At 51.1% G+C, this 22,378-nt stretch overlaps 3 protein-coding genes across 6 annotated transcripts in view; 1 reads left to right on the top strand and 2 right to left on the bottom strand.

The window, feature by feature from the left end:
- The window catches only part of CGREF1 (cell growth regulator with EF-hand domain 1), a 13,234-nt gene extending 6,320 nt beyond the window's left edge, over window positions 1-6,914 (bottom strand). Inside the window, exons 1-2 of one of the 3 annotated variants that reach the window (XM_032391610.1) lie at window positions 6,824-6,914; window positions 4,663-4,824 (exon numbers count right to left, since the gene is read on the bottom strand). The gene's annotated coding sequence lies outside the window, so the exon portion shown is untranslated. Of the gene's footprint in view, window positions 1-4,662; window positions 4,969-6,823 lie in introns of those variants that run through there. The other 2 variants (XM_032391612.1, XM_032391611.1) reach the window with 2 other exon arrangements.
- Window positions 6,915-11,363: 4,449 nt separating this feature from the next.
- On the top strand, window positions 11,364-16,686 carry ABHD1 (abhydrolase domain containing 1). The gene is made up of 9 exons (XM_032391640.1): window positions 11,364-11,511; window positions 14,151-14,311; window positions 14,864-15,046; window positions 15,244-15,289; window positions 15,448-15,560; window positions 15,688-15,861; window positions 16,022-16,070; window positions 16,167-16,332; window positions 16,458-16,686. The coding sequence occupies exons 1-9, from the start codon at window positions 11,398-11,400 to the stop codon at window positions 16,667-16,669; spliced, it is 1,218 nt and encodes a 405-aa protein (XP_032247531.1). The 5' UTR covers window positions 11,364-11,397; the 3' UTR covers window positions 16,670-16,686.
- Window positions 16,489-20,542, bottom strand: PREB (prolactin regulatory element binding). Of its 2 annotated transcripts, XM_032391638.1 has the most exons (9): window positions 20,179-20,542; window positions 19,384-19,576; window positions 18,972-19,192; window positions 18,714-18,794; window positions 18,490-18,614; window positions 18,110-18,283; window positions 17,898-17,970; window positions 17,550-17,709; window positions 16,489-17,385 (listed from the first exon to the last, which is right to left on the bottom strand). In XM_032391638.1, the coding sequence occupies exons 1-9, from the start codon at window positions 20,311-20,313 to the stop codon at window positions 17,291-17,293; spliced, it is 1,257 nt and encodes a 418-aa protein (XP_032247529.1). In that variant the 5' UTR covers window positions 20,314-20,542; the 3' UTR covers window positions 16,489-17,290. The 2 variants fall into 2 exon arrangements, with proteins under 2 accessions (XP_032247529.1, XP_032247530.1); XM_032391639.1 differs by lacking the exon at window positions 17,550-17,709 and having other exon boundaries at window positions 17,332-17,385.
- Between the last annotated feature and the right edge of the window lie 1,836 nt (window positions 20,543-22,378).

The following is a 22,378-nucleotide window of genomic DNA, read 5'->3' on the forward strand; positions in this document are numbered from 1 at the left end:
TATTTATTTTTTTGACAGAGAGAGACACAGCGAGAGAGGGAACACAAGCAGGGGGAGTGGGAGAGGGAGAGAGAGAAGCAGGCTTCCCGCTGAGCAGGGAGCCCGATGCGATGCAGGGCTGGATCCCAGGACACTGGGATCATGACCTGAGCCGAAGGCAGATGCTTAACGACTGAGCCACCCAGGCACCCCGAATGGAATTTTTTTTAAATGACTTCAAAGGAAGGCAGAAAAGAGAATAGAGAAACTTAAAAAATTAAAAAGGAAGGCAAACAGAAAGCATAAAATAAGATGGTAAAAATATATCTAAGTTTATCAGTGGTCATAACTATAAATTCTTTAAATTGATCAGTTAAGAAATAGAAATTGCCAAAATGTATACAAAACAAAATACAGTTATATGTAATTTTCAGGAGATGAACCTAAAAAGTATAGACACACGTTGAAAGCAAAAGGATGGAAGAAGGATATATAAAGCAATTTTAAAAAGGCAATAATAGACAAAAGAAAGCTAGTATAGCTTTATTGGCATTAGACTAGACGTGAAGATGAAAGGCATTATCATAGATAAAAGAATGTCATTACAAAATTCATAAAAATTTAATCCCCTGGGAAGATATCATAGTTCTGAACTTGTATATGTCTAATAACATAGCCCAAAACATCTAAAATAAAAACTGGCATAACACAACACACCTATTAGAATGGCCAAAATCCAGGACACTCAGGTGAAGCAGCAGGAACTCTCATTCATTGCTGGTGGGAATGCAAAATGGCGTAGCCACTTCGGAAGACACTTAGGCAAGTTTCGTATGAAGCTAACCGTATTCTTACCATACAATCCAGCAAATCCAGCAATTGCACTCCTTCATATTTACTGAGAGGAGCTGAAAAATCATGTCCACAGAAAAACCTGCACATAGGTGTTTATAGCAGCTTTATTCATAATTGCAAAAACTCGAAAGCAACCAAGATGTCCTTCAATAGTGGAAGGGGAAATAAACTGTGGTATATTCAGACAATGGAATATTAGTGATAAAAAGAAATGAGCTATCAAGCCATGAAAAGACCTAGAGGAATTTAAATGGATATCACTAAGTGAAAGAAGCCAATCTGAAAAGGCTATGCACTGCATGATTCCGACGATATGACATTCTGGAAAAGGCAAACTGTGGAGACAGTCAAAAAATCAGTGGTTGCTAGGGGTTGGGGTGGAAGGGATGAAGAGGTGGAGCACAGAAGATTTTAGGGCAGTGAAACTACTCTCTATGATACTATAATGATGGAGACATGTCATTATACATTTGTCCAAACCCACAGAATGTACAAGAATGAACCCTACTGTAAACTATGGACTTTGAGTGATGATGTGTCAGTGTAGGTTCATCCAGTTGTCACGAATGTACACTCTGGTCTGGGATGTTGATAATGGGGAAGCAGTGCATGTGCGGGGGGGCACAGAGGTATATAGGAAATCTCTGTACCTCCCTCTCAATTTTGCTGTGAACCTAAAACTGCTCTAAAAAAATAAAATCTTAAAAAAAAAACTAGCAGAACTACAAGGAGAAAAGTCTAATCTGCCATCATGGTGGGAGAATTTAACATACCTCATTCAGTATTTGAAAGATTAAGCAGACTAAAAATGAGTAAGAATGTAGTACGTTGAATAAAGCACTTAATACGCCTGAGCTAACGAACAAATGAGAGACCCCCCCCAACTTCAGTCCCTTAGCAAATACATATTCTTCTCAATGCATGTGGAATATTTATAAAAACTGACAAGTAATGGGCCAGAGCACATGGCTCAGTGAATATCAAAGAATCTGTCTCACACTATATTATATGACTGACATGTAATTACATAGAAACTAATAACAAAAATGATGCAAAAAACTCACATATATGGAAATTAAAGGGTATACTTGCATGTGGATCAGAGAAGAATATCATAATGGAAACTGTTAAATACTTAGAATCGGATGATACTGGGAAAATATGCATGAAAACAAGATAGGTAGCCAGAGGGAACGTGGACTGACTTAAAAGCATATATTAGAAGAAAGGGCCAAAAGTTCATGAGTTAAGTTTCCAACTCAATAAGGCAGTAAAATAGAAGAAACTTATAGAAATAAAAAATAAAAAATGGCAGAGATTAGGAATACGATAGAGAAGAGCAACAAAGCCAGATACTGGTGTTTCTTTAAAAGGACTAATAAAATAGACAAACCTCTGACAACTTGCATTAAGAACGAGAAAAGGCACAAATAAAGAACATTAGCAATGAACATGGGGACATAACTACAGAAATCGCAGAAATTTGAAAACTCAGAGGTCAGAGTTAATTTCCTAGAAAAACTTAATAGCAAAACTGATGGAGGAAGAAAGAGCAAATCTTAATAGTCCTATAACCATTAAAGAAATTGAATCAGTGAGGATTAACCTCTATTGTTTGAGGGACTACAAACCTGAAACGTTTCTAGAGAGCAACCTGCAAAGGTGCAGTAATTGCCATGAAACTCTGACCCAATGATACCATCCTGAGGATTACATAGGGAGGAACTCATATGGAAAAGAAATTATAAAGATATTTATAACGGTGCTATCCATATTAGTGAAAGAAACATAATCAACCTGAATGGCTAACACTGAGGCAGGGGCTAAGCAAATCACATTACATGACGGAGCAATTAGAAAGGTTATAAATACGGCAGAGCGCCGGGGTGGCTCAGTCGGTTGTGTGCCTCACTCTTGGTTTCAGCTCAGGTCATGGTCTCAGGGTCTGGGATTGGCGGGGGGGCACCCCACCCCCCCTGCATCGGGCTCTGAGCTTGGTGGGGAGTCTGCTTCTCTCCCTCTCTCTCTCCCTGTGCCCAACCCCCTGCTCTCTCGCTCTCAAATAAATTTTTTTTAAATGATAAATATTGCAAACTCTTAAGTTTTAAAGGAAAAAATAGACGTGAATATATCAAAGGTTTAAACTTCTGCATCACGAGAGACACCGTAAGTCAAGTACAACAGGACAAGTGAGAGAGGACTAGGGGAGTGCAAGTAGGGTTCAAAACTACCTGGGTTCTTGGGAGGGGGGAGCTCACCGAAGCCTGCCTCAACAGGGGGCGAAAGACAGAAATCTCCAGAGAGAGCCCATGGGGATTGAGGAGAGATGCAAGACTGCACACGTCTGTGCCTGAACCAGGAGGATCAGGGAGAAGGTCCTGCACACAGGGTGCCTGAGCGTTCTGGAAGTAATGGCTGAAGGAGGGTACAGGTCAATGGGGCAGAGGGCCCTGGTTCTTTTTTTTTTTTTTTTTAAAGATTTTATTTATTTATTTATTTGAGAGAGAGAGAGAGAGAAACCGCATGAGAGGGGAGAGGGTCAGAGGGAGAAGCAGGCTCCCTGCCGAGCTGGGAGCCCGATGTGGGACTCGATCCCAGGACTCCGGGACCATGACCTGAGCCGAAGGCAGTCGCTTAACCAACTGAGCCACCCAGGCGCCCGAGGGCCCTGGTTCTTTATGTCCAGAGTGCTGCTGGGTTTCTTGGGGGGTGGGGTGGTGGTGGTGGCTGGATTCAGCTGAGGGTTCCAGTCTCTAAGGCGGAAGAAGAGGCACGTAATGGCTGAGAAGGCCAGCTGGCCAGAAGAAGCCAGAAGGAGAGTGCTGGAAAGTAGAGACCTGGGGACCAGATACCACAGAGGATAGCTTGGGTTGCGCCAGATGTCAAAGACCTTTGTTGACAAAGACCAAGAGGTTGAGCAGCCGCAGGGAAGGCAAATAGAAATATAAGTTTGTAGAATGAAGATAAAGTTGATTTACTTCTTTAATATGTATTAAGCACCTACTGTGTGTGAGGCACTATCTTAGAAGTGAGATGATAATATAAAGTAGTATTTGTCCTTTTTGTTCTTAAAGCTTGCAAATATGTAAGTAAGAAAAGACACAGATGTTAGACAATGATTGAGGGAGGGACAGAGAAACACAGAATTACTAAAGAAGAGGGGGCACAGCCTACAGGGGAAGGGTATGGGCCCTCACCTCAGGCTGCCTGAATCCAAGTCCTGGCTCTGGAACTGTGGGACTGCGGTGTTTTAGGTCCTCCATCTACAGTGTGCGGCCGGCGAGAGCACCTCTCGGGGGTGTGGTAAGGTGCCACGACCCTCCACATTTTGCACAGTGCCTGGCTGTACAATAACGCCCGTTTCCCTCCAGGAGTCTTCCTGGACTGCTCTGCAGCGGCTTCACACATACCCACCGTCCTGGGCTCCCCACCTGGACACCCTCAGATTGTTTCCTGCACCCCCACCCCATCTGTTTACTGCCAGGACGGGGGCCTACAGGAGGAGCTAGAGTAATTTAAATCCCTCAGAGCTGTCAAAACCTATTATCCGGGCTTCTCATGCACTAGCAGTTGCCTTTTAAAAGAGGACTCTCTGGTGGTAGCGATTCAGGCATAAAGGGGAAGCACCCCTCAGATCCCACTAATCTACTCACTCGTTAGGCCAGATGCGCCGGTTTGCAAAACAGGTCTACAAATTCCTTGACACTTCTTCCCACAAAGGACCAAGTCTAATTTGCCTTTCCTTGTATACGATCTGGACTTAGCCACTCACTTCTAAACAACAGCTGAAATAAAGGTGTGGGTCAGAAAAGGTGCCATAGCTTGTACCTGGTTCTGCTTCTCTCTCGCTCTGTCTCCCCACGCGCAGATATGCACCTCTGGGAGCCCTGAGCCACCACGGAAGAAGTCTGGCGTCCCCGAAGCTGCCACGCTGAAAAGACTGTGACCTTGGGTAAGTTAATTATCCTCACTGGACTTCAGTTACCTTATCTGCACAATGAGATAACAGTGAGTGCATAATGAATTACTTCTTGCACAAATTAATGTAGTAGCCTCTCTCTTGCCCTTGCCTCTGGTATCTTCTCCACTTAAGGAACCCTGCAGGGGCACCTGGGTAGCTCACTCAGTTAAGCATCTTGACTCTCAGTTTTGGCTCAGGTCATGATCTCGGGGTGGTGAGATCGAGCCCCATGTCCTGAGCATGGAGCCTGCTTGAGATTCTCTCCTTCCCTCTTCCTCTGATCTTCCCCCTGTGTGCTCTCTCTCTGTCTCTCAAATAAAGAAATAAATTAAAAAAAAAAAAAAAAGAACGCTCCATACCCACATCACATGAATCTTCCTTAGCTAGAACACCACTGCCCCAAAATCTTCAGTGGCTCCCTATTTCTATTATAGTCCACGGTCCTCACCTTGGCATTCAAGGCCTTCTACAATCAGCTATCAGGTTACCATTTTATATTCGTCTTCCAGTGCTCCATTACACTAACACTCAGCTTCAGACAGAAGGGTGACTGGAGTCCCCCCGAAGTGCTTCTCACTTTCACTTTTCAGTGCTTTTGCCCAAGCTGTTCTACCCTCTACCTGGAATACCCTGGGCTCTCCTGACAACCTGAGCATTCTGGTTATAGTTCATGTCACAAACTTAAATAACTGTATGGCTCACCTCTATTGTTTAAAGGTAGTCAAGCTAAGGCACCTCAAGTAACGTGTAATGACGTTGGTGTGATGTGATTTGTTCACGTTTAAGACATTTCTCAGCACTTAACAAAAGCTTTTGTAAGCAACAGAAATAAAGCCGTTATTGAACCACTGCCTGTCAAATAAATGTGTTCCTAATCATTTCCTACAACCATAAAGCGAACAAATGTAATTTACCCTCATGACCACCTGAAAGCCACCACAACTCTTAGTTAACAGTTGTGATGTAACTCAGTAGTTATTCACATCCTTCACACACACTCACATTCATACACTCACATTCACAATGACTCTCAGGCCTCAAATTTCTTTGAGCCTTGACACCAGCTCAGTGAGGAGAGCCCAGCCTTGGGGTCAGACCTCTGATCAGATCCTGCCTCTCGGTTCTGACAGTGTGATCCAGGCGGGTGTCTTAACCTCTCTGAGCCTGGGATAACAGTATCTGTCTTGTAAGGGCCTGGGGAAGATGCAATGGGATAATGCAGGTTAAATGACTGGCATCTGAGGATTTCCAGAGAATCTAGGATGTGGCAGGGGCCTTTGATCTTGGGTAGCCTCCCATCCAGTGCAAAACTTTTCCCACAGCATCCCTGTCAATGGCCATTCAGCCCTTGCTTGACTTTCCAGGTCAAGAGTCTAGCACCTCATAGGGCATCCATTCTGTTTCTGGCTGAGTCTCATTGTCCAAAAGTTAGTTTGAACCGAATCCTAACCCTTAACTTATTCCTCTGGTGCCCCTGTGCCTCCCAGGACACGACCCCGCCCCCTAAAAAAAGAAGAGAGAGTGGTTCTACAGCCAAAAAGTTCCCACACCTGAAAGCCGGTCTCCACCCTGCCACTTCCAGCTGGGTGATAACCTGGGGCCCCTCCCCAGCCCCCCTTTTCTTCATCTGTCAAATGAGGATCAAACTCCCGCCAGCCCCCAAGCCCCTTCCCGGGATGTCAGAGCGACAAAGGGCCGGGAATTGTGGAACCCCATCATCACACCTAGGAAGCTCAGGATTCGCTTTCCAGCCCCTTCCTCTATCCACTCACCCGGGGGTTGGGCCGGGGGAACCTCCTCCCGGGAGATGCCACGAGGCGGGAGCCGCCGCTCCAGCCCCGTCCGCGCCTCAGGGGGACGCAGAGGGACTGCGCCTGCAGCCTGGGGACCCAGACGCCGGGAGGGCGCCCCGGCCCCGCGGTCCCGCCCCGCGGCGACCCGTGCGTCCCCGCCGGCTTTGGTGGCGCCGGCGGCCCCCAGCCCGCCCAGCCCGGTGCCCGGCCGCCCCGGGGCGGAGCGCGGACCCACCTGCGGCGGCGCGATGAGGGCTGGGGTCCGGCTTCGCGGCGGCTCGACGCTGTGCGCCCGCCGCGCCTCGCCTCGCCGCCGCCGCCGGGCCCTCCCCCCGGGCCGCTCCACGTGGCCGCTCCACGTCGCCCTCCCGCCGGCCGCCGCCCTGGCCCGGGCAGAGTCCGCAGCGGCCGCGGCCGCCACCCTCCGCAGCCCCCGCACCCCCGCCGGGCTTCCTCCCCGCGGTGCCCGCGCGTGTGTGCGCGTGCGTGTGTCTGTGCGTGTGTGCGTGTGTGTGCATGAGCGCGTGTGTGCGCGTGCGTGTGTGCGTGTATGAGCGCGCGTGTGCGCGTGTGTGTATGAGCGTGTGTGGCTGTGCGTGTGTGTGAGCGTGTGTGTGCGTGTGTCTGTGCGTGTGTGTGTATGAGCGCGCATGTGTGCGCGTGTGTGTGCGCGCGTGCGTGCGCGCGCGTGTGTATGAGCGCGCGTGTGTGCGTGCGTGTGTCTGCGTGTGTGTGGGCATGTATGAGTGCGTGTGTATGAGCGCGTGTGTGCGCGTGTGTGCACGCGCGCCTCCATGAGAGAGACAGAGACGGACATCTAGAGACACAGAGACAAAGAGCAGATGGCGACGCTGGTGTTTAGGAGAAGCAGGTCTAACGGTGCCACAGCCTGCCGGCCCCCAGATGTGCAGGACAAGCCTGCAGCTGTTAGTGTGACCGTGACTGCTGGCTGTGTGTGAGGCGCCCGCGACGGTAGGGGTATGGACGCTGTATCCAGACTGACAAGACGGCCCTGAGAGGGTATGGCCGGTGTGTGAATGACTGGGTGTGTGACAGGAGAGGACATTCGTGGCACACGTGTCAGGGTATCTGGTGGAACTCTTCCTGAGTTGTCTGTGATGCTCAAGGGACAGCCGTGACTGCCGGTTTCCAGGGAAGGTGTCATTGTGTGGCTGTGACCATGTGCATCACTGAGAAGTGGCTCCATACGAGACACAGTTGGGGAGGGCCTGGGAAAGGATCATCTTAAGGGCGATGGTGGCAGTCGTTTGCCAGCACAGAGTGTAGCTTTGCGGTCAAAATGGTGTGTCACCTACTTTCGTCACAGTGATCGGTTCCACCTACGCTTCAGACTACATCCTCACCCACTGGCCCAAGGTCTTAGTTCTTTAAAGGAATAACTTCAACTCTTCCAGAATCTTCAGAATCTTCAACTTCTCCCTCTCCATCAGCTCCTTCCCATCAGCATCTATCACGACAAACAGACTCTCATCAAGGTCACCCTGTCCTCCTTCCTATGGTGGACATTGCTGGATACTACCTGCTGGAATCATGGTATCCACTGGCTGCAGCAACACCACTCTTTCTCTTGGCATTTCTTCTTCGTTTTCTTTGTGTCCGAGTCCTCTGGGCTGTCTCCTCACTCCCCATCTGCTCATGTGTTCATCTGTTCATGTAGTTTCCGTCACTATCTGTTATGGGTGGAACTGAGTCCCTCAAAAAGTCATATGTTGTCATCCTAACCCCCAATACCTCAGAATGTGACCTTATGGGGAAATAGGGTCAGTGCAGGTATAATTAGTGAAAATGAGGTCATGTTGGCCCATGCTACTCCAATATGACTGGTGTCCACACACACACACAGGGAGAACAGCATGTGAAGACGCAGGCAGAGATTGGAATGAAGCTTCTACATGCCAAGGAATGCCAAAGATTGCCAGCAAACCCCCGGAAGCTAGAGAAGAGGTGTGGAACAGATGCTTCCTCACAACTCTCAGAAGGAGCCAATCTTTCTGAACCTTGGACTTCTAGTCTCCAGAACTGTCAGACAATAAATGTCTGTTGTTTAAGAGAGCCAGCATGTAGTACTTTGTTATGGCAACCCTGCAAACTAATACATCATTTATTTTTTTATTTTTTTTTTTAAAGATTTTATTTATTTATCTGACAGAGACACAGTGAGACAGGGAACACAAGCAGGGGGAGTAGGAGAGGGAGAAGCAGGCTTCCCGAGGAGCAGGGAGCCTGATGCGGGGCTCGATCCCAGGACCCTGGGATCATGACCTGAACCGAAGGCAGACGCTTAACGACTGAGCCACCCAGGCGCCCCCTAATATATCATTTAAATGCTGATGACTACCGAATCTCAAATTCAATCTCCAAGCCCCAGACCACTTCAGGAATTGAACATCCCCTAATTTGTGCCTAGATTTTAATTTATAAAGGTGACTGAGCGACAACATGGAGAGGTCAATGCCACTGAAAGAAACATTTAATGTTACAGTTCCCGAGAAACGAGAGGCACAGCTCACCACACAGGACGGCAGGGGGAAGCACCAGTGTAGAGGGCAGAAAGGAGCGGGGGGGGGGGGGGGGGAGGCCACAGCCTCTGCTAAATGGGGAGGGCAAGGTAGACAGTTTAGGATTGGCTAGTTGGAGTCATTCAGGCAGGTTTTGGGACATGGGAACTGTCCCTAGTTATCTGACACCTGACCCTGGGTTGATTTTAGGAGAGGGGAAATATTGGTTTGTTGAGTGAGAATTAGATTAAAGAAGTAGCTCAGAGTATGGGCTCTGGATTGCAGGTGAGATGTCAACTTTGGCTGTTAGTTTGGCCCTGTGATTCATGGATGCCAAGTAGACAAATACAGAATCTAAGGAAACATAATTAGCAGCGAGCACGCTAACCTCTATGTGTCTAAGAATGAATCTTCCTCCTCCTCAAACCTTCCTCTTCCGCAGTTCCCCTATCTCAGGGACTGGCAGCGCCATGCATCCCTGAGTCATACAGTCAGAGACTTGGGAGTCTTCATGATTTCTCCTTCTCTCCCAACCTCCTACCTACCACCAGGTCCTATCAATTCTGCCTCCTATCTTAAAGATCTTCACTCCTCTTTGGAGCTTCCTCCAGGCCAGGCTGCTATCTGCCATTCCAAAATTCTCTTAACAGCCTAACTGGCCTGTTTCCTTTCTCAGCCTCCTCCAATCCATTCTCCAAGTTGCCTGAATGATTCTTCTAAAACACAATTCTGGTCATGGCACCCACCCCTTCGTAAAACTCTTTGATGGCTTTCCTCCACCCTTTGTTTAAACTCTAACATCCTTTTTTTTTTTTTTTTTAGATTTTATTTATTTATTTATTTGACAGAGAGAGAGAGAGACGGCGAGAGAGGGAACACAAGCAGGGGGAGTGGGAGAGGGAGAAGCAGGCTTCCCGCAGAGCAGGGAGCCCGACGCAGGGCTTGATCCCAGGATCCTGGGATCATGACCTGAGCCTAAGGCGCCCCAAACTCTAACATCCTTTGTGTAGCTGCTCACAGCTTGATTCTTGACCATCTCGTATGCCCCAGACACACCAGATTTCTTTTGGTTCCTTTAAGAAGTCTCTCACATCCAGGCTTTTGCTTATGCTGTTTCCGCTCCTGAAACTGTTCTCTCCCCACCTCTCCTTTGCCTGGGAAACTCCTACTTGTTTTTTGGTTTCACCTTAAGTGTATCGTCATTTAACATCTGGGTACACTTTCTCTGACCCATGGAGCTTGGGCACCCTCCTCAGTGCTCCCACTGCAGCCGTACTTCCCTTACCTAGCCCCATGCCCTATGGCAGGGGTTCAACCCCGACTACGCATTTGAATCTTCCAGAGAACGTCTAGGTTATATTGACACCCAGGCTCCTCTCCAGACCAACTATAGCAGGGGGTGAGGCCTGGGCACTGGTAGTTTTTTAAAACTCCCAGATGAGTCTAATCTTCAGTCAAGGTTGCAAACCACTGCTCTGTTAAATTATATATTTATTTCCACATTCCAGGAATGTGATGACAGGGAACACCATCCCCGGGGCACCCCTAGTGCCCGGTACAAAGTGGGTGATGAGTACATATCCGTCCTGCTCACTTGACAGGGATTAGATGAGACAGTGCAGAGTGACACTGTGTGAGTGACTGTAACCTGTGTGTGTGTGTGTGACTCTATGTGGAATGCCATGCACTCAATAGCTGAAACCTGTGTGACAGTGTGGGGTGTCACGGTGTGAATGACTGCGTCCAGTATGGGAAGACCACTGTGAATGGCTGAACACGGTGGGACTGCAGAGCGTTTTCACAAGGTGAGTGGCCGTGTCCTGAGTGGGGAGGTCACAGGATGCCACCACAGGAGTGGCTGTGTCCTGTGTGCCAGTGACTGGGGACCGTGCCCAGGCTGCCCAACTCGCGCGGCCGGGGCAGGGTTTGAAGAAGGCGCTGGAGGGACCTCTCACCAAGATGGCGGCGGTGGGGGAGGCCACTAGTCCTCGCCAGGGGCGGCACCGCCGGTGACCGCGAGGCGGAAGCAGGAGGCGCCCGGGCGCGCGACCCGGGCGATGGGGCGGGGAGGCCATTAGCAGGTGACTCGGCTCCGCTCGGAGGCCCGCGAGGTCCCGGCACCGCCCCTCACCACGCCCGCCGCGGGGCCCAGTGGAGGTGGGCGGGGCCCGGACCCCCTCACCCCGGCCGCGGCCGCGGTCCCTGCACAGGCCGGCCGATGGCCTGTAACGGGCGGGGCCGGGCGCTGGAGCCAGTCAAGAACTTGGGGGTCGGAACCCAACCACCCAAGATGCCGAGCTCCTCCCAGAGCCCTCAGAATGGCACCTGGACAGAGCCTTTCTCCCTGCTTTTAGGTCTTGGCGCCACCCTCTACTTGGGCTACTACTGGAGATATGTGCCCCAGGTGGGTGCGGGTCCAGAGCTCTGGCCGGCGGGTTTAGGATCCTCGGGCCTAAGGAGCAGCTTCCAGCCAGGGGCTCGAGCCCTTTGTGGGAGGTGGCACGATTGGGCCTCCTGCAACAGGTGAAATTTGATGCTCCCACCCCACCACCAGCCCTGCCGCGTGCCGCAGCAGGGTTCTGCTTTGCTCTCACCACCTAACGGAGAGTCGGTTCTTTGCCTGCCTAGATTCTCTGCATCCCGTAGGCTCCCCGTACCAGTTAGGCCTTTCAGGCACCGGGGGGGTGCTGCTCCCTAGGATGTGGGCAGACATCTGGGGAAGGGGGGGGGGTGGAAGGCATCCCGAGGTGTCAGGGAAATGCTTTCCTCTTCTAAAAAGGCAGTCTAGCTGAGTTTCTCACTAGCTTCACCGAATAAAGGAACTGGAGGCCTGTGTGGCCCTGGCTAACTCCCACCACCCCATCAGCTTAGTAGGGCCTTGCTTCTCTCACAGGCTGGGGGAGGTTCCCTGCCTAGCTCAGGACTAATGGATAACCCTGTCGTTCATTCTGCCCTGTTTTAACTTCTAGGCTCTCCATGTATATATGGTGCAGTGGGCAAGTCTGAAGAGATTTTTCACTGAAATTCAGATAAAATACATTAATTTACATATCCAGAAAAATCTAAATCTTTTTAATCTTCATTAAACTGTTCTAGGTAACTGAGTCTAATATAAAACTAATTGATTCAAGCCCTTAAAAAAGATCTATAGGGAATTTAAATGTTGCCTAGACTTCTACTTTCAGAGCTTTTTACATTCGCATGTACTGTCTGCCTTAATAAAAGATCCAAACCTCACAGTACCCTATAAATCTTACTTTCCATGCCTAATTTCAAAAGTCAGTCATTTCAAACCAGAGCTCACCTTAACTAACCATTTTCCTTTGCGTGCAACCAGCCACAAAGAAGTCAGAGACCTCTGCCTCTTTATATTACAAACCCTTCCTTGACTTCCAAATACTGGTTAAAATGCAGGAAGTGCATTCTGGAAGTCCTGAGGAGTTTGGATTGTCCAGCATGGTAATGGACTAGTATTGATTCATCCACAGAGACCATGGCATATTACTAATTAATTCTCAAGAAATGAGTCAAGAAACTCTTCACTAGAGCTAAAATGAAATTAACCTGTGACCTAATCTGTTCTACACTGCTGAGCTGTTTGATCAAGGATTCCATAAATTGATAACTCAAAATCCTGGCAATGAGGAGGTAATAGAGTACAGTGACTAAGAGCATGAGCTCTAGAGTCAGACCTGGGTTTGAATCCCAGCTCCACCTCTAGCTGTCTTTGGCAAGATAATTTATTCAACATTCAAACCTGTTCCCATGGAGGAATCACAGGATCTATGCCAAAGAACTGTTGTGAAAATCACAGGATATAATCATGTAAAGTGCTTAGCACAACGCTTGAAACCTGCGCACTCAACAAATTTTACCTACTAGGATTGGTAGTAACACCATCAATTGCAAATTCCACTTTGCCTCTTGCTTGCTGTATGACTTTGGGCAAACAACTTCATCTGAGCCATAGTTTCTTCACTTACAAATATCCTAGCCCCTAAGGTTGGGCTTAGCCTAGTACCTGCGCATAGCACACAATGAATCACAAGCATCATTATTCCAGGGCTTAAGGAGCAGGGTACAAGTCACATCTCGAGACAGTGGCATGAACAACTCGGCCTCTCTAGTTCATAATTTACCCAGCCTTTTGTGAGTACTGAGCCTGCAGAAGACCTAGAAATCTGATCATCAGGTTCCTTAGGGCTCGCAACAGAAATGCAATTTCTATTTCTTGAGCCTGAGGCCTTTTGGCTTTCTACAGCACACCCCTCTTTCGTAAGCCATGTGGCTAGGCCCTCTCTCACTTGATGTGCATCCAGAAGAACCAGCAGAGGCGTTTAAAGTCAGGGCCAACTCCCCCACTGACCTGTCTGTCCCTGCCATTCTGTTACCTTCCCTCTGGCTGGCATAAAAGAAGAGAAAAATCTGTTCCCATCTGGACTATTTCTCCTTTGGAGTATGCTCTAACAGCAAGCCCCATGACTAAGAAAATGAGGTGCTGTGGTCGAAGCCCTTCAGCTGTGAGCACACGCTGTAGGGAACGCAAGTATGTGGCAATGGGGTGCTAAAGGCAGGAGCCAGCATGGCCAGAGCTAGTCTTAGGAAGATGCCAGTGTGGATAATTCAACTGCAGAGCAAAAGCCACAGACTGAATGGTGCTGTACTTCTTCAGCCTCTGATGGGGATGCCAACCCTTTCCACAAGGAGTCAGCTGGGCAATGTGTATTACCTGCTCTCTCCAAACTGGGGCTGGGGCACGGATATGCGGAGCGGGAGAGTCAGCACTCGGTCAGCTGCAGCAGCTCCCAGCCCTGGCACTGAGTCAGTTCAGAGTCAGGCCGGGGAGGTGGCACTCCAGGACTGGAGTTCTTGAGGGCTCTGGCTGGACTATGTTCATAGAAGTGACTTGGCCGTTCCGGGCCGAAGTGTGCTAGACTTCTCACCGCCGGAGGCTGGCCTCTGGAGAGGGGTCACGCTGGTGTCGGGCGTCTCACTGGCCTTGGAGACACCAGGGGAGTGAGGCAGACTATGTTGTGGTTGCAGAGGCCTCAACTGGTGACTGGGTCCTGGTTTCTGGCCTTCCTGGAGCAACACTGTCCAGTCACTCTGGAGATTTTCTACCCTACGCTATGGTGTTTTGAGGGGCGGCTCCAAACCATCTTCCGAGTCTTACTGCAGTCTCAGCCTCCAGTCCCTTACTGGAGGTAAGAAGGGACAGAAGGGGTAAACATGAGGCTGCAACTACAAGGGAATCCTGTCTTCCTTCTTTAAACTGAAGGTAATCTTTGCCCCATCTACCCCGGTGTGTTGGGGGTAACAATGAGAGTGGCTATATGGAAGGGCTATTTAATTGCTCGACCATGAGGTAGTATTTAATCATTTATGTCCCATTACACCTTGTTATGGTCTTTTTTTTTTTTTTTTTAAAGATTTTGAGAGAGAGAGCATATGAGAGAGAGAGAGAGCACGAGCAGGGCTGGGGGCAGAGGGAGAAGCAGACTCCCCGCTGAGCAGGGAGCCTGACGCAGGGCTGGATCCCAGGACCCCGGGATCATGACCTGAGCCGAAGGCAGACGCTTAACTGACAGCCACCCAGGCGCCCCATACCTTGTTAGGATCTTAATGTCTTGCATAACGTATGCCCTCAAATGATGCCAATGGGAAGGTTTGGGAGTTGTTGGGGAAGAGAGGTAAACCTTTCAAAGTACATGGAATTCCTAATAGTATCTTTGTGTGCCCTTATCTCCCAACCACAGTGATGTCCTCCACACCCCAGATGGAGGCCAGTTCCTGCTAGACTGGGCTGGCCAGTGTGGCAGCAGTCAGCACCCTGACCCTACTACCCAGCCCATTGTATTACTGCTTCCTGGTATCACAGGCAGTAGCCAGGACTCCTGTATCTTCCAACTGGCCCACCAAGCTCTGAGGGACGGTTATAGGTAAGGATGGGCCAAGTCCAGAGGAAGTGGGTCGTGTCTGAGAACTTATAACAGGGAGGTCAATGAAGACCCTGAGACCTCTGGGGAGAAGGCACTATATGAAAGGCACCTTCTGCCTGGGGTCTTTCTGAAGGCTACCAGAAGGGGAGTGGGGCTTCTAGGAGGGTCTGGCTGAGATGTACCTGTGTGTGCCACAGAGCTGTTGTATTTAATAACCGGCGCTGCCGTGGGGAAGATATGCTGGTGAGTACCCTCCTTCCTCATCGTAGCCCTTCCCCCGACTCCCTTAAGAGATCCCTGACCCTGGGGTTCTACCTACCTGTCCTCCTTCCATGCTCCTTCCATCTTTCTGCCTTCAGGCCATGGTCTCCCTCCCTACCCAATGATCTGGTTTGCCTCAGACCCACAGGGCCTTTTCTGCCAACAATACTGAGGATCTGGAGATAGTCGTGAACCACATAAAGCACCGCTACTCCCGAGCTCCACTGCTGGCCGTGGGCATCTCTCTTGGAGGGTAAAGGTTGCCTGGGCTTGACCCAAAGGCCCAGTCTTCCTTTGTTTCCTCCTCCATGTCCTCTTCCCCTCTCCTCTGTCCCCGCTCACTAATGCAGACCCTTCTTTCTTGGCCCCTGGTCCGTCAGGATATTAGTGCTGAACCACCTAGCACGAACAGGGCAGGCTTCGGGGCTGGTGGCAGCACTGACTCTATCTGCGTGCTGGGATTCCTCTGAGACCACCCGCTCCCTGGAGACCCCACTCAACTCGCTGCTCTTCAATCAGCGCCTCACTGCTGAGCTCTGCCACATTGTGAACCGGTAGGGTCTTGGCAAGTGGGAGGAGGCAGCAGACAGGGAGGGATGGCGGACATACCAGGTTCTCCCAGTGCTCAGGTCAGTTCTTTATCTGGGTTTGCTCACTCATGAGACAGACAGGGTCAGGTCCAGGCGAGGCAAACCTCTATGAACCCTTTTGCAGAAATAGAAAAGTAATGGAAAAGGTGGTGAATGTAGACTTCATGCTACAGGTCTAGTCTTTCAACCACCACCCCCTGCCCAAAGTTGTTTAATATCTTCTTCTCCCTAGCCTCATCTTAGCCTACCCCACCCTCTGCCCCGGGCAGGCCTGCACCATCCGCCAGTTTGATGAGCGCTACACAACTGTGGCCTTCGGATATCAAGACTGTGTTACCTACTACCAAACAGCAAGCCCAAGAACCAAGGTAGATGCCATCCAGACCCCTGTGCTCTGCCTCAATGCAGCTGACGACCCCTTTTCCCCAATCCATGGTGAGCAGCCTGAATCTGGATGCTTTAGAGGCCCCAGGGAAAATGGGCCATGAGGTGCAAGTGGAGCACGCCTGGGCTCTCAGGAAAGGCCCGGGTTCCTGACCTCCTCTCCAACCCTCCCCAAGCCCTTCCCCTACAGGCTGCCCAACGCTCTGCCCACGTGGCACTGCTCATCACAGCCCGGGGTGGCCACATTGGCTTCCTGGAAGGGCTGTTCCCCTGGCAGCACTGCTACATGACCCGCCTCCTGCATCAGTATGCCAAAGCCGTCTTCCAGCACTCGGCGGAGCTGCTCAACCTCAGCGCTCTCTCTCCTTCCAAGAGAGGCAAGAGCTGACAGGAGTACCACCGGGGTCTTAATTCAGTCTTCGCTTATTTATTAAATATCAACTTTTCCCGAAGAACAGTCTGAGGTTCATTTTCCCTTTCCTCAAGGTTAGGGTAGACCATCCAGGAACTTACTGTGTCTGTAGCCGAGCTGGCTTGGAGCTACCAGCTGGACCCAGACACGACAGCTTGGGTCGTCCTTTTGCCCCTTCCTTCCCTAACTGCAAGTCCCAGGCCAGGGCCTGCCCCAGCAAACACGAGGGGCTCATGTGAAGAGCAACTGATGGACAGCAGTACCTCCGGGTTCTTGGGCATCCTCACATATTTCTGGAGAGAGGACAAGCTCAACTCTGGAGCCTCTGTTAGGCAGAGGGAAAGATGCAGGTGGCACGGCCTGGGCTGCAGGTACCACTGTCCTGGGTGGCTCCATGAAGAATGAAGGGTTCCCAGGACTCAGAGTCACACAGGGCCATAGCCAAGCTTTCACTGGGCGGGGCAGGCAGTGCCCATCAGTCTCATCAGAAGCAACCCCAACTGTGGACCCAGGTGGGGTGAGCAACAGGGTCCAGGCCTCCACTCTGGTATAGAAGATGGCGGTGTCCACACCCCTGATTCCCCAGGAGCATGAAGGCTAAAGAAAACCTGGGAAGACACCCTGGAGCAGCACGATGGTCATAAAAATAAGCCCGACACAGAACAGGAGCAACAACCAGACAGGAACACTCCCTGCACGAGGGTAAGGAAAGAAGTCAGCAAGCAAAGGGATTCACAGCCCTAAGAACAGAACCGTTTAAGAAGGGGGCAGATGGCTACAGACAAGCAGCCCATTCTCCAGAGGGGCAAGTTTCTGCTATAGCTAGAGGTAGGTACCCCCCACCCCAATGACTCACTCCGCAAGGGCAGCAGGTGCAGTTGGCAACGACTATCCACAGCCACAGAGAACAGGGCAGTTTCATGGAACCCAAGGAGCTCTGGACCACGACCCTTCTCAGGTAGAAAGGCCACATCCGTCACAACAATGCCATGAGCCTCCTTCACATAGTAGAGGCGCTGGAAACAGAAGAACTAGTGAGGGAAGGCCTAGTTGGAAACATTCCTTCTGGAAAACATGCTCCCTGTCCCCAGACGGCCTTCCCTCTATGGGCTGGGCCAGACTCCTTCCTGCACGCTTAGATTGAAGCAGGTCTAGATTCTCCCCCTCGAGAGCCCTCAGGGCTGCGCCCACCTCTACGCCTTACCTGGAGAGAGAAAGCTATGTAGATGGCCACAGAGCCGGTGACCGTGCCCAGGCCTAGGAAGGTACCCGATTCACTGCAACAAACAAGAAGTGTTCACTGTTCTGGAGGCCTGTGCAGCAAAATTCGCTAACAGTGGTCTCCAGAGCGTCAGACTGGACACCTTCCCGAGCTCCCCCAGGCCCCCTGCGAGCAGTCAAGCCACCGTCTCACACCTGACACTAAGGCAGGAGATGACTTCATGGCCACAGGACCTGGTCCGAAGGGGCAGGAAGGTGGAGCCATCCCAGGCTGTGAGGTAGCAGGGTGGGGGCTGACGCAGACGCTTGTGGGGAATCTGCACTGTGAAGAGTCGCAGCCTGGTAGGTTGGTCTGGAACCTGCCCAAACCTGGGGGGGCCAGGCGGAGAGGCTGTTCAGCTCCTGGGGCCTGCCTAGCCCTTCTCAGAGGTCTGTGCCCTCCTGTACCCTGGTCAGGCCTGGGGTAATACCCACCAAGGTTGCAATCCTCCCCAGCTTCCCCCCAGTGTTTTCCCACTCCCCCACCACACACATCTAGGCTGTGCCTCTTTTAGCTACCCTCTGGGGTCTCACACCTGCAGGCCTGGTAGCGGTAAGGCGTGTTAGAAAAGGTGGGTCCGTTCTCTTGCCAGTGCAGCTGTGTCACCAGCTGATCCTTCTGCCACACGGAGGCCTTAAGGTCCCAGCCCACAGTTACCAACTAGTCAGGAATCAAGATTCCAAGGATGGACAGTTAGGGGATCCACCTACTGGACAAGCAGCATCATCACCTACTTTCTCCACCCTCTCACTTCCTCACCTTGCCATCAGGCCCCAAAGCCAGGTCCTCAATCTCTCCTTCGTGGGCTCTGAACTCCAGAACTTTCTCTAGGCTCGGTACCTGCAGCCAAACCACCAGCATGGTTACCCCAGGTACCTGGCAAGGCGCCATGATCCCCACCCGTCTCTGCCACTCAGTGCAGGCTTCACTCACAAGTCTCCGAGAACCCATGTTCGGTTTCTCACAATTCTGGCCTTGTTGCTATCGACACTGATCCCCTAATCCCCCAAATCACACCTTCCAGATACGAACGTAGCCATCCGTCCCTCCAGTGGCAAGCAGGGTGTTATCGTGGTTGAAGCATACAACTTTCTGAAACGGATCAGGGCTGAAGTCTGTCTGCACCGCTTGCAAATTCTCTACACTGAGTTCTATGCTCTCCTGGTGGGTTTCAGCTCCAGACTTCTTCTCCACTGGGGCTGCCCCCTTCCTCTGTCGAGGCCCCTGCTCCTTGCAACCTGCAATACAAAGAGCCTGCCAGGTTCCAGGCTTCTATAGTAAGTAGTACTGGTCTCCTCCCTAGTAGTGAACATCCGGCTTCTTCCCTGCTACCACAACCCACACTTCCAGCCCCATTTCTTTAAGAAACCAAAATAAGTGATCTTACTCATTTAACCCTTTCCCCAAAGCGAAAGAGGGAGCTTCTCACCTGCCTTCTCTGCCTTGGTTTTGCCCTTCTGCTGATGGGTCTGGAAGCGCAGGAGCTGACAGTGGGCATCCTGCCCTGCGGCAAGGATGTTACCAGCCAGCGCCAAGTTCATGGTAGCCCGTGTCTCTGTGTCATGGGAGTGTAGCAAAGAGGCACTCAGGCGCCCATTAATCTGCTCTAGCTGTAGAAAGTGCTGTGGAAGAGAGAACCGGGATGAGCAAGGTTCAGGGGTGCCCAGAGAGCACCTCAAGGGCAAACTTACATCTTACAGTCTAAAGCCCTACCCCTTTGATTACTGCACTTTCTACTTTAAAAGGCTTTTTCCAGCCTGCTTGGTTCTTTCCCTCTCTTGGTTTCTTTCTTTCAAACCGCACAAATCTGTACAGCAACGAGGGTTGGGATTAATACCTCCAGTTTACAAAATAATAGGGTGACCCTCAGAGGAGTGAAGAAACCCAGCCTAAAGGCCAAATGCAGCACTCCTGCCACTGCTCTCCAGCAGTGGGACAAGTCTTTGCGGCCTCCCCAGAAAAGTCCAGGATAAGACCCCTGGGGCTGCTCTTGAGCTCGAGTTGAAGCCTAAGTTCCTGCCTAAGCGGCGCTGTGTATTTTTACTCTACCTTAGGAGTTCCTGGTGAGTAAGTTCTTAGCTGAAATTCGCGCCGGGGCGCCCGAAAAGCCTAGACTTCCCACCGGGGAGAGGTAAGGTCTGAAGCTTGAGGTGCGGCCATTCCCAAGATCCCCTACCACCATCACCCCTGGCGTGACCCGGCCCCAGTGGCCCTGAGCTCTCACCACGCCATTCTTTATGCCCGTCTTGGCAGCACCTCCTCCGCCTGCAGCGATGAGCAGCCCCGTACTGGGGTCGACCTGAAGCGCATACAACGGGAACGGGGCCCGGTACAGCTCTGGCGCCCGTCGCCGGCCCATCCTGCTCGCGGCGCGCTTCACTGTACCTACCGCGGCACCTGGGACATGCCCGTCCCGGCCGCTATTTAACTTGGTCCCGTGGCCGCCAGGAGGATTCCCGACTCCTCTGTCACACCCTCCGAGTTGCCAAAACTCTAAACCAGAGATTTGCCAAAACGACACTCAAGGATCCGGACGTCCGCTGCCGGTCTTAACTGGGTCTGGCTGTCGCGCAGTGCGCACGCGCACCTAGCCCGCTGCTCTCCTTGCGCAGGCGCAGGACCGCCAATACGCGTCAGCGCTAGCGGGCCGGTGAGCCAACACCCCCCTCAGGATTCCGTCCCCCTTGTGACGTCAGCCTCCACCATGTTTGTGCGGGGTCGGGAGGCTTGCTCTTCTTCCCGGGGCTCGGCTTGGTGATTCCGGAGGAGGAGGGGAGCTAATAAAAGTTAAGGGATGCTAGCAAACCTTTAATAAATCTGTGGGGGCTCTTGACTTGCTCAGTTGGTAGAGCATGTGACTCTTGATCTCAGGATTATAAATTTGAGCTTTGGGCCCCAGGTTGGATGTAGTGATGACTTAAAAATCCTTGGTTACGGCTGTCCCCATTTCAGGAGTGATACACAAGCTCAGTCCTTACCTTTTATCTCAGAGAGGGAGTGATTTGTTGCAGGTCACACACCTTGGAAATTCAACATTTGGGAACATGAACTGTGTCTTTTGCCTTTTAATGGAGGCAGAGTGGACTTTAAAATAAAACTGGCTTCAAATCCTCAATCCACCACTTCCTGGTTTTTGTTTTTTGGTTTTTATATTTATTTTGAGAGAGAATGAGAGAGAGCATGAGAGGGGGGAGGGGGGAGGGTCAGAGGGGGAAGCAGACTCCCTGCCAAGCAGGGAGCCCGATGTGGGACTCCATCCCGGGACTCCAGGACCATGACCTGAGTCGAAGGCAGTCGCTTAACCAACTGAGCCACCCAGACTCCCCACCACTTCCTGGTTTAAGGAAACCGCTATTTACCTTAACCAAACACCTATCCCCTGTGGCTGGCAGATTTGAGAGTTGGCCATTCTTGTGGCTCTGCACACGACAGCATTCAAGGGTTTGGGAGGGGGCTGCTCCCTGCTGACACCCTCAGAGGGAGGCAACTTGTCTCCCAGGCAGGGCAGGTCTCTTTTCTGCCTGGCATTTCCATCTTCCTGAAGGGGTCCCTTGGGTTTCTGATCTTCAACATCAGACTCTTAATGTTTCTCTGCAAGTGAACCCTAGGAATGTCGGTCCCTTCAAGGAGACACCTCTTGCTGCTCCCCCGGCTGCCTAAATAAGCATTCTTGTTAACCTAAGGTGCACTCAGAGGAAGGAGCCCAGTGGCTTCATCTTTGGGAATGCTGTTGTCTGTCCCACCAGATTGAATTAAATGTGTAAAGGGCCCCACAGAGCTGTCTGCACATCCCAGGTGCTCAGGCCTTATGGACCCCATGCCCTCCTCAGATACATGGCACCTACTCTCTTGGTCACCCTGTTTGACTCTCCGCCTCCCCTTGTTTATTTTTTTAAAGATTTTGTTTATTTCACAGAGAGAGACAGCGAGAGAGGGAACACAAGCAGGGGGAGTGGGAGAGGAAGAAGCAGGCTTCCCGCTGAGCAGGGAGCCTGATGTCGGGCTCCATCCCAGGACCCTGGGATCATGACCTGAACCGAGGGCAGACGCTCAACGACTGAACCACCCAGGTGCCCCCTCCGCCTCCCCTTGTTTAGTTGTGGTCCCCAGTAGGTTCAGCTACCCACTGTGTCTGCTCAGCAGGACACCGATGTTTGTTGCAAGCTTTCCTTTCCTTTAGTGCCCACAGTTCTTGGTCATGCCACTTTAAAGAATGAAGAGGTAGACCAGACGAAGAGTGGTGGGCAGCAAAGTTTAACAGAGCTCCTGAGAGGGAGGGGACCCAATTTGGCGGTTAAACCTAGGGGTTTTTATGGGTGATTTGGTGGAGCTGTTTTAATCTGATTAACCCTCCGTGGGACTGTCACCCAATCAGGTTTTTTGTCCACACGCTCATCTACCTATCAGGTAATTGTTCACGTGGG

This window comes from Phoca vitulina, unplaced genomic scaffold (assembly GCF_004348235.1).
Source record: "Phoca vitulina isolate PV1807 unplaced genomic scaffold, GSC_HSeal_1.0 scaffold63, whole genome shotgun sequence".
Lineage (NCBI taxonomy): Eukaryota > Metazoa > Chordata > Mammalia > Carnivora > Phocidae > Phoca > Phoca vitulina.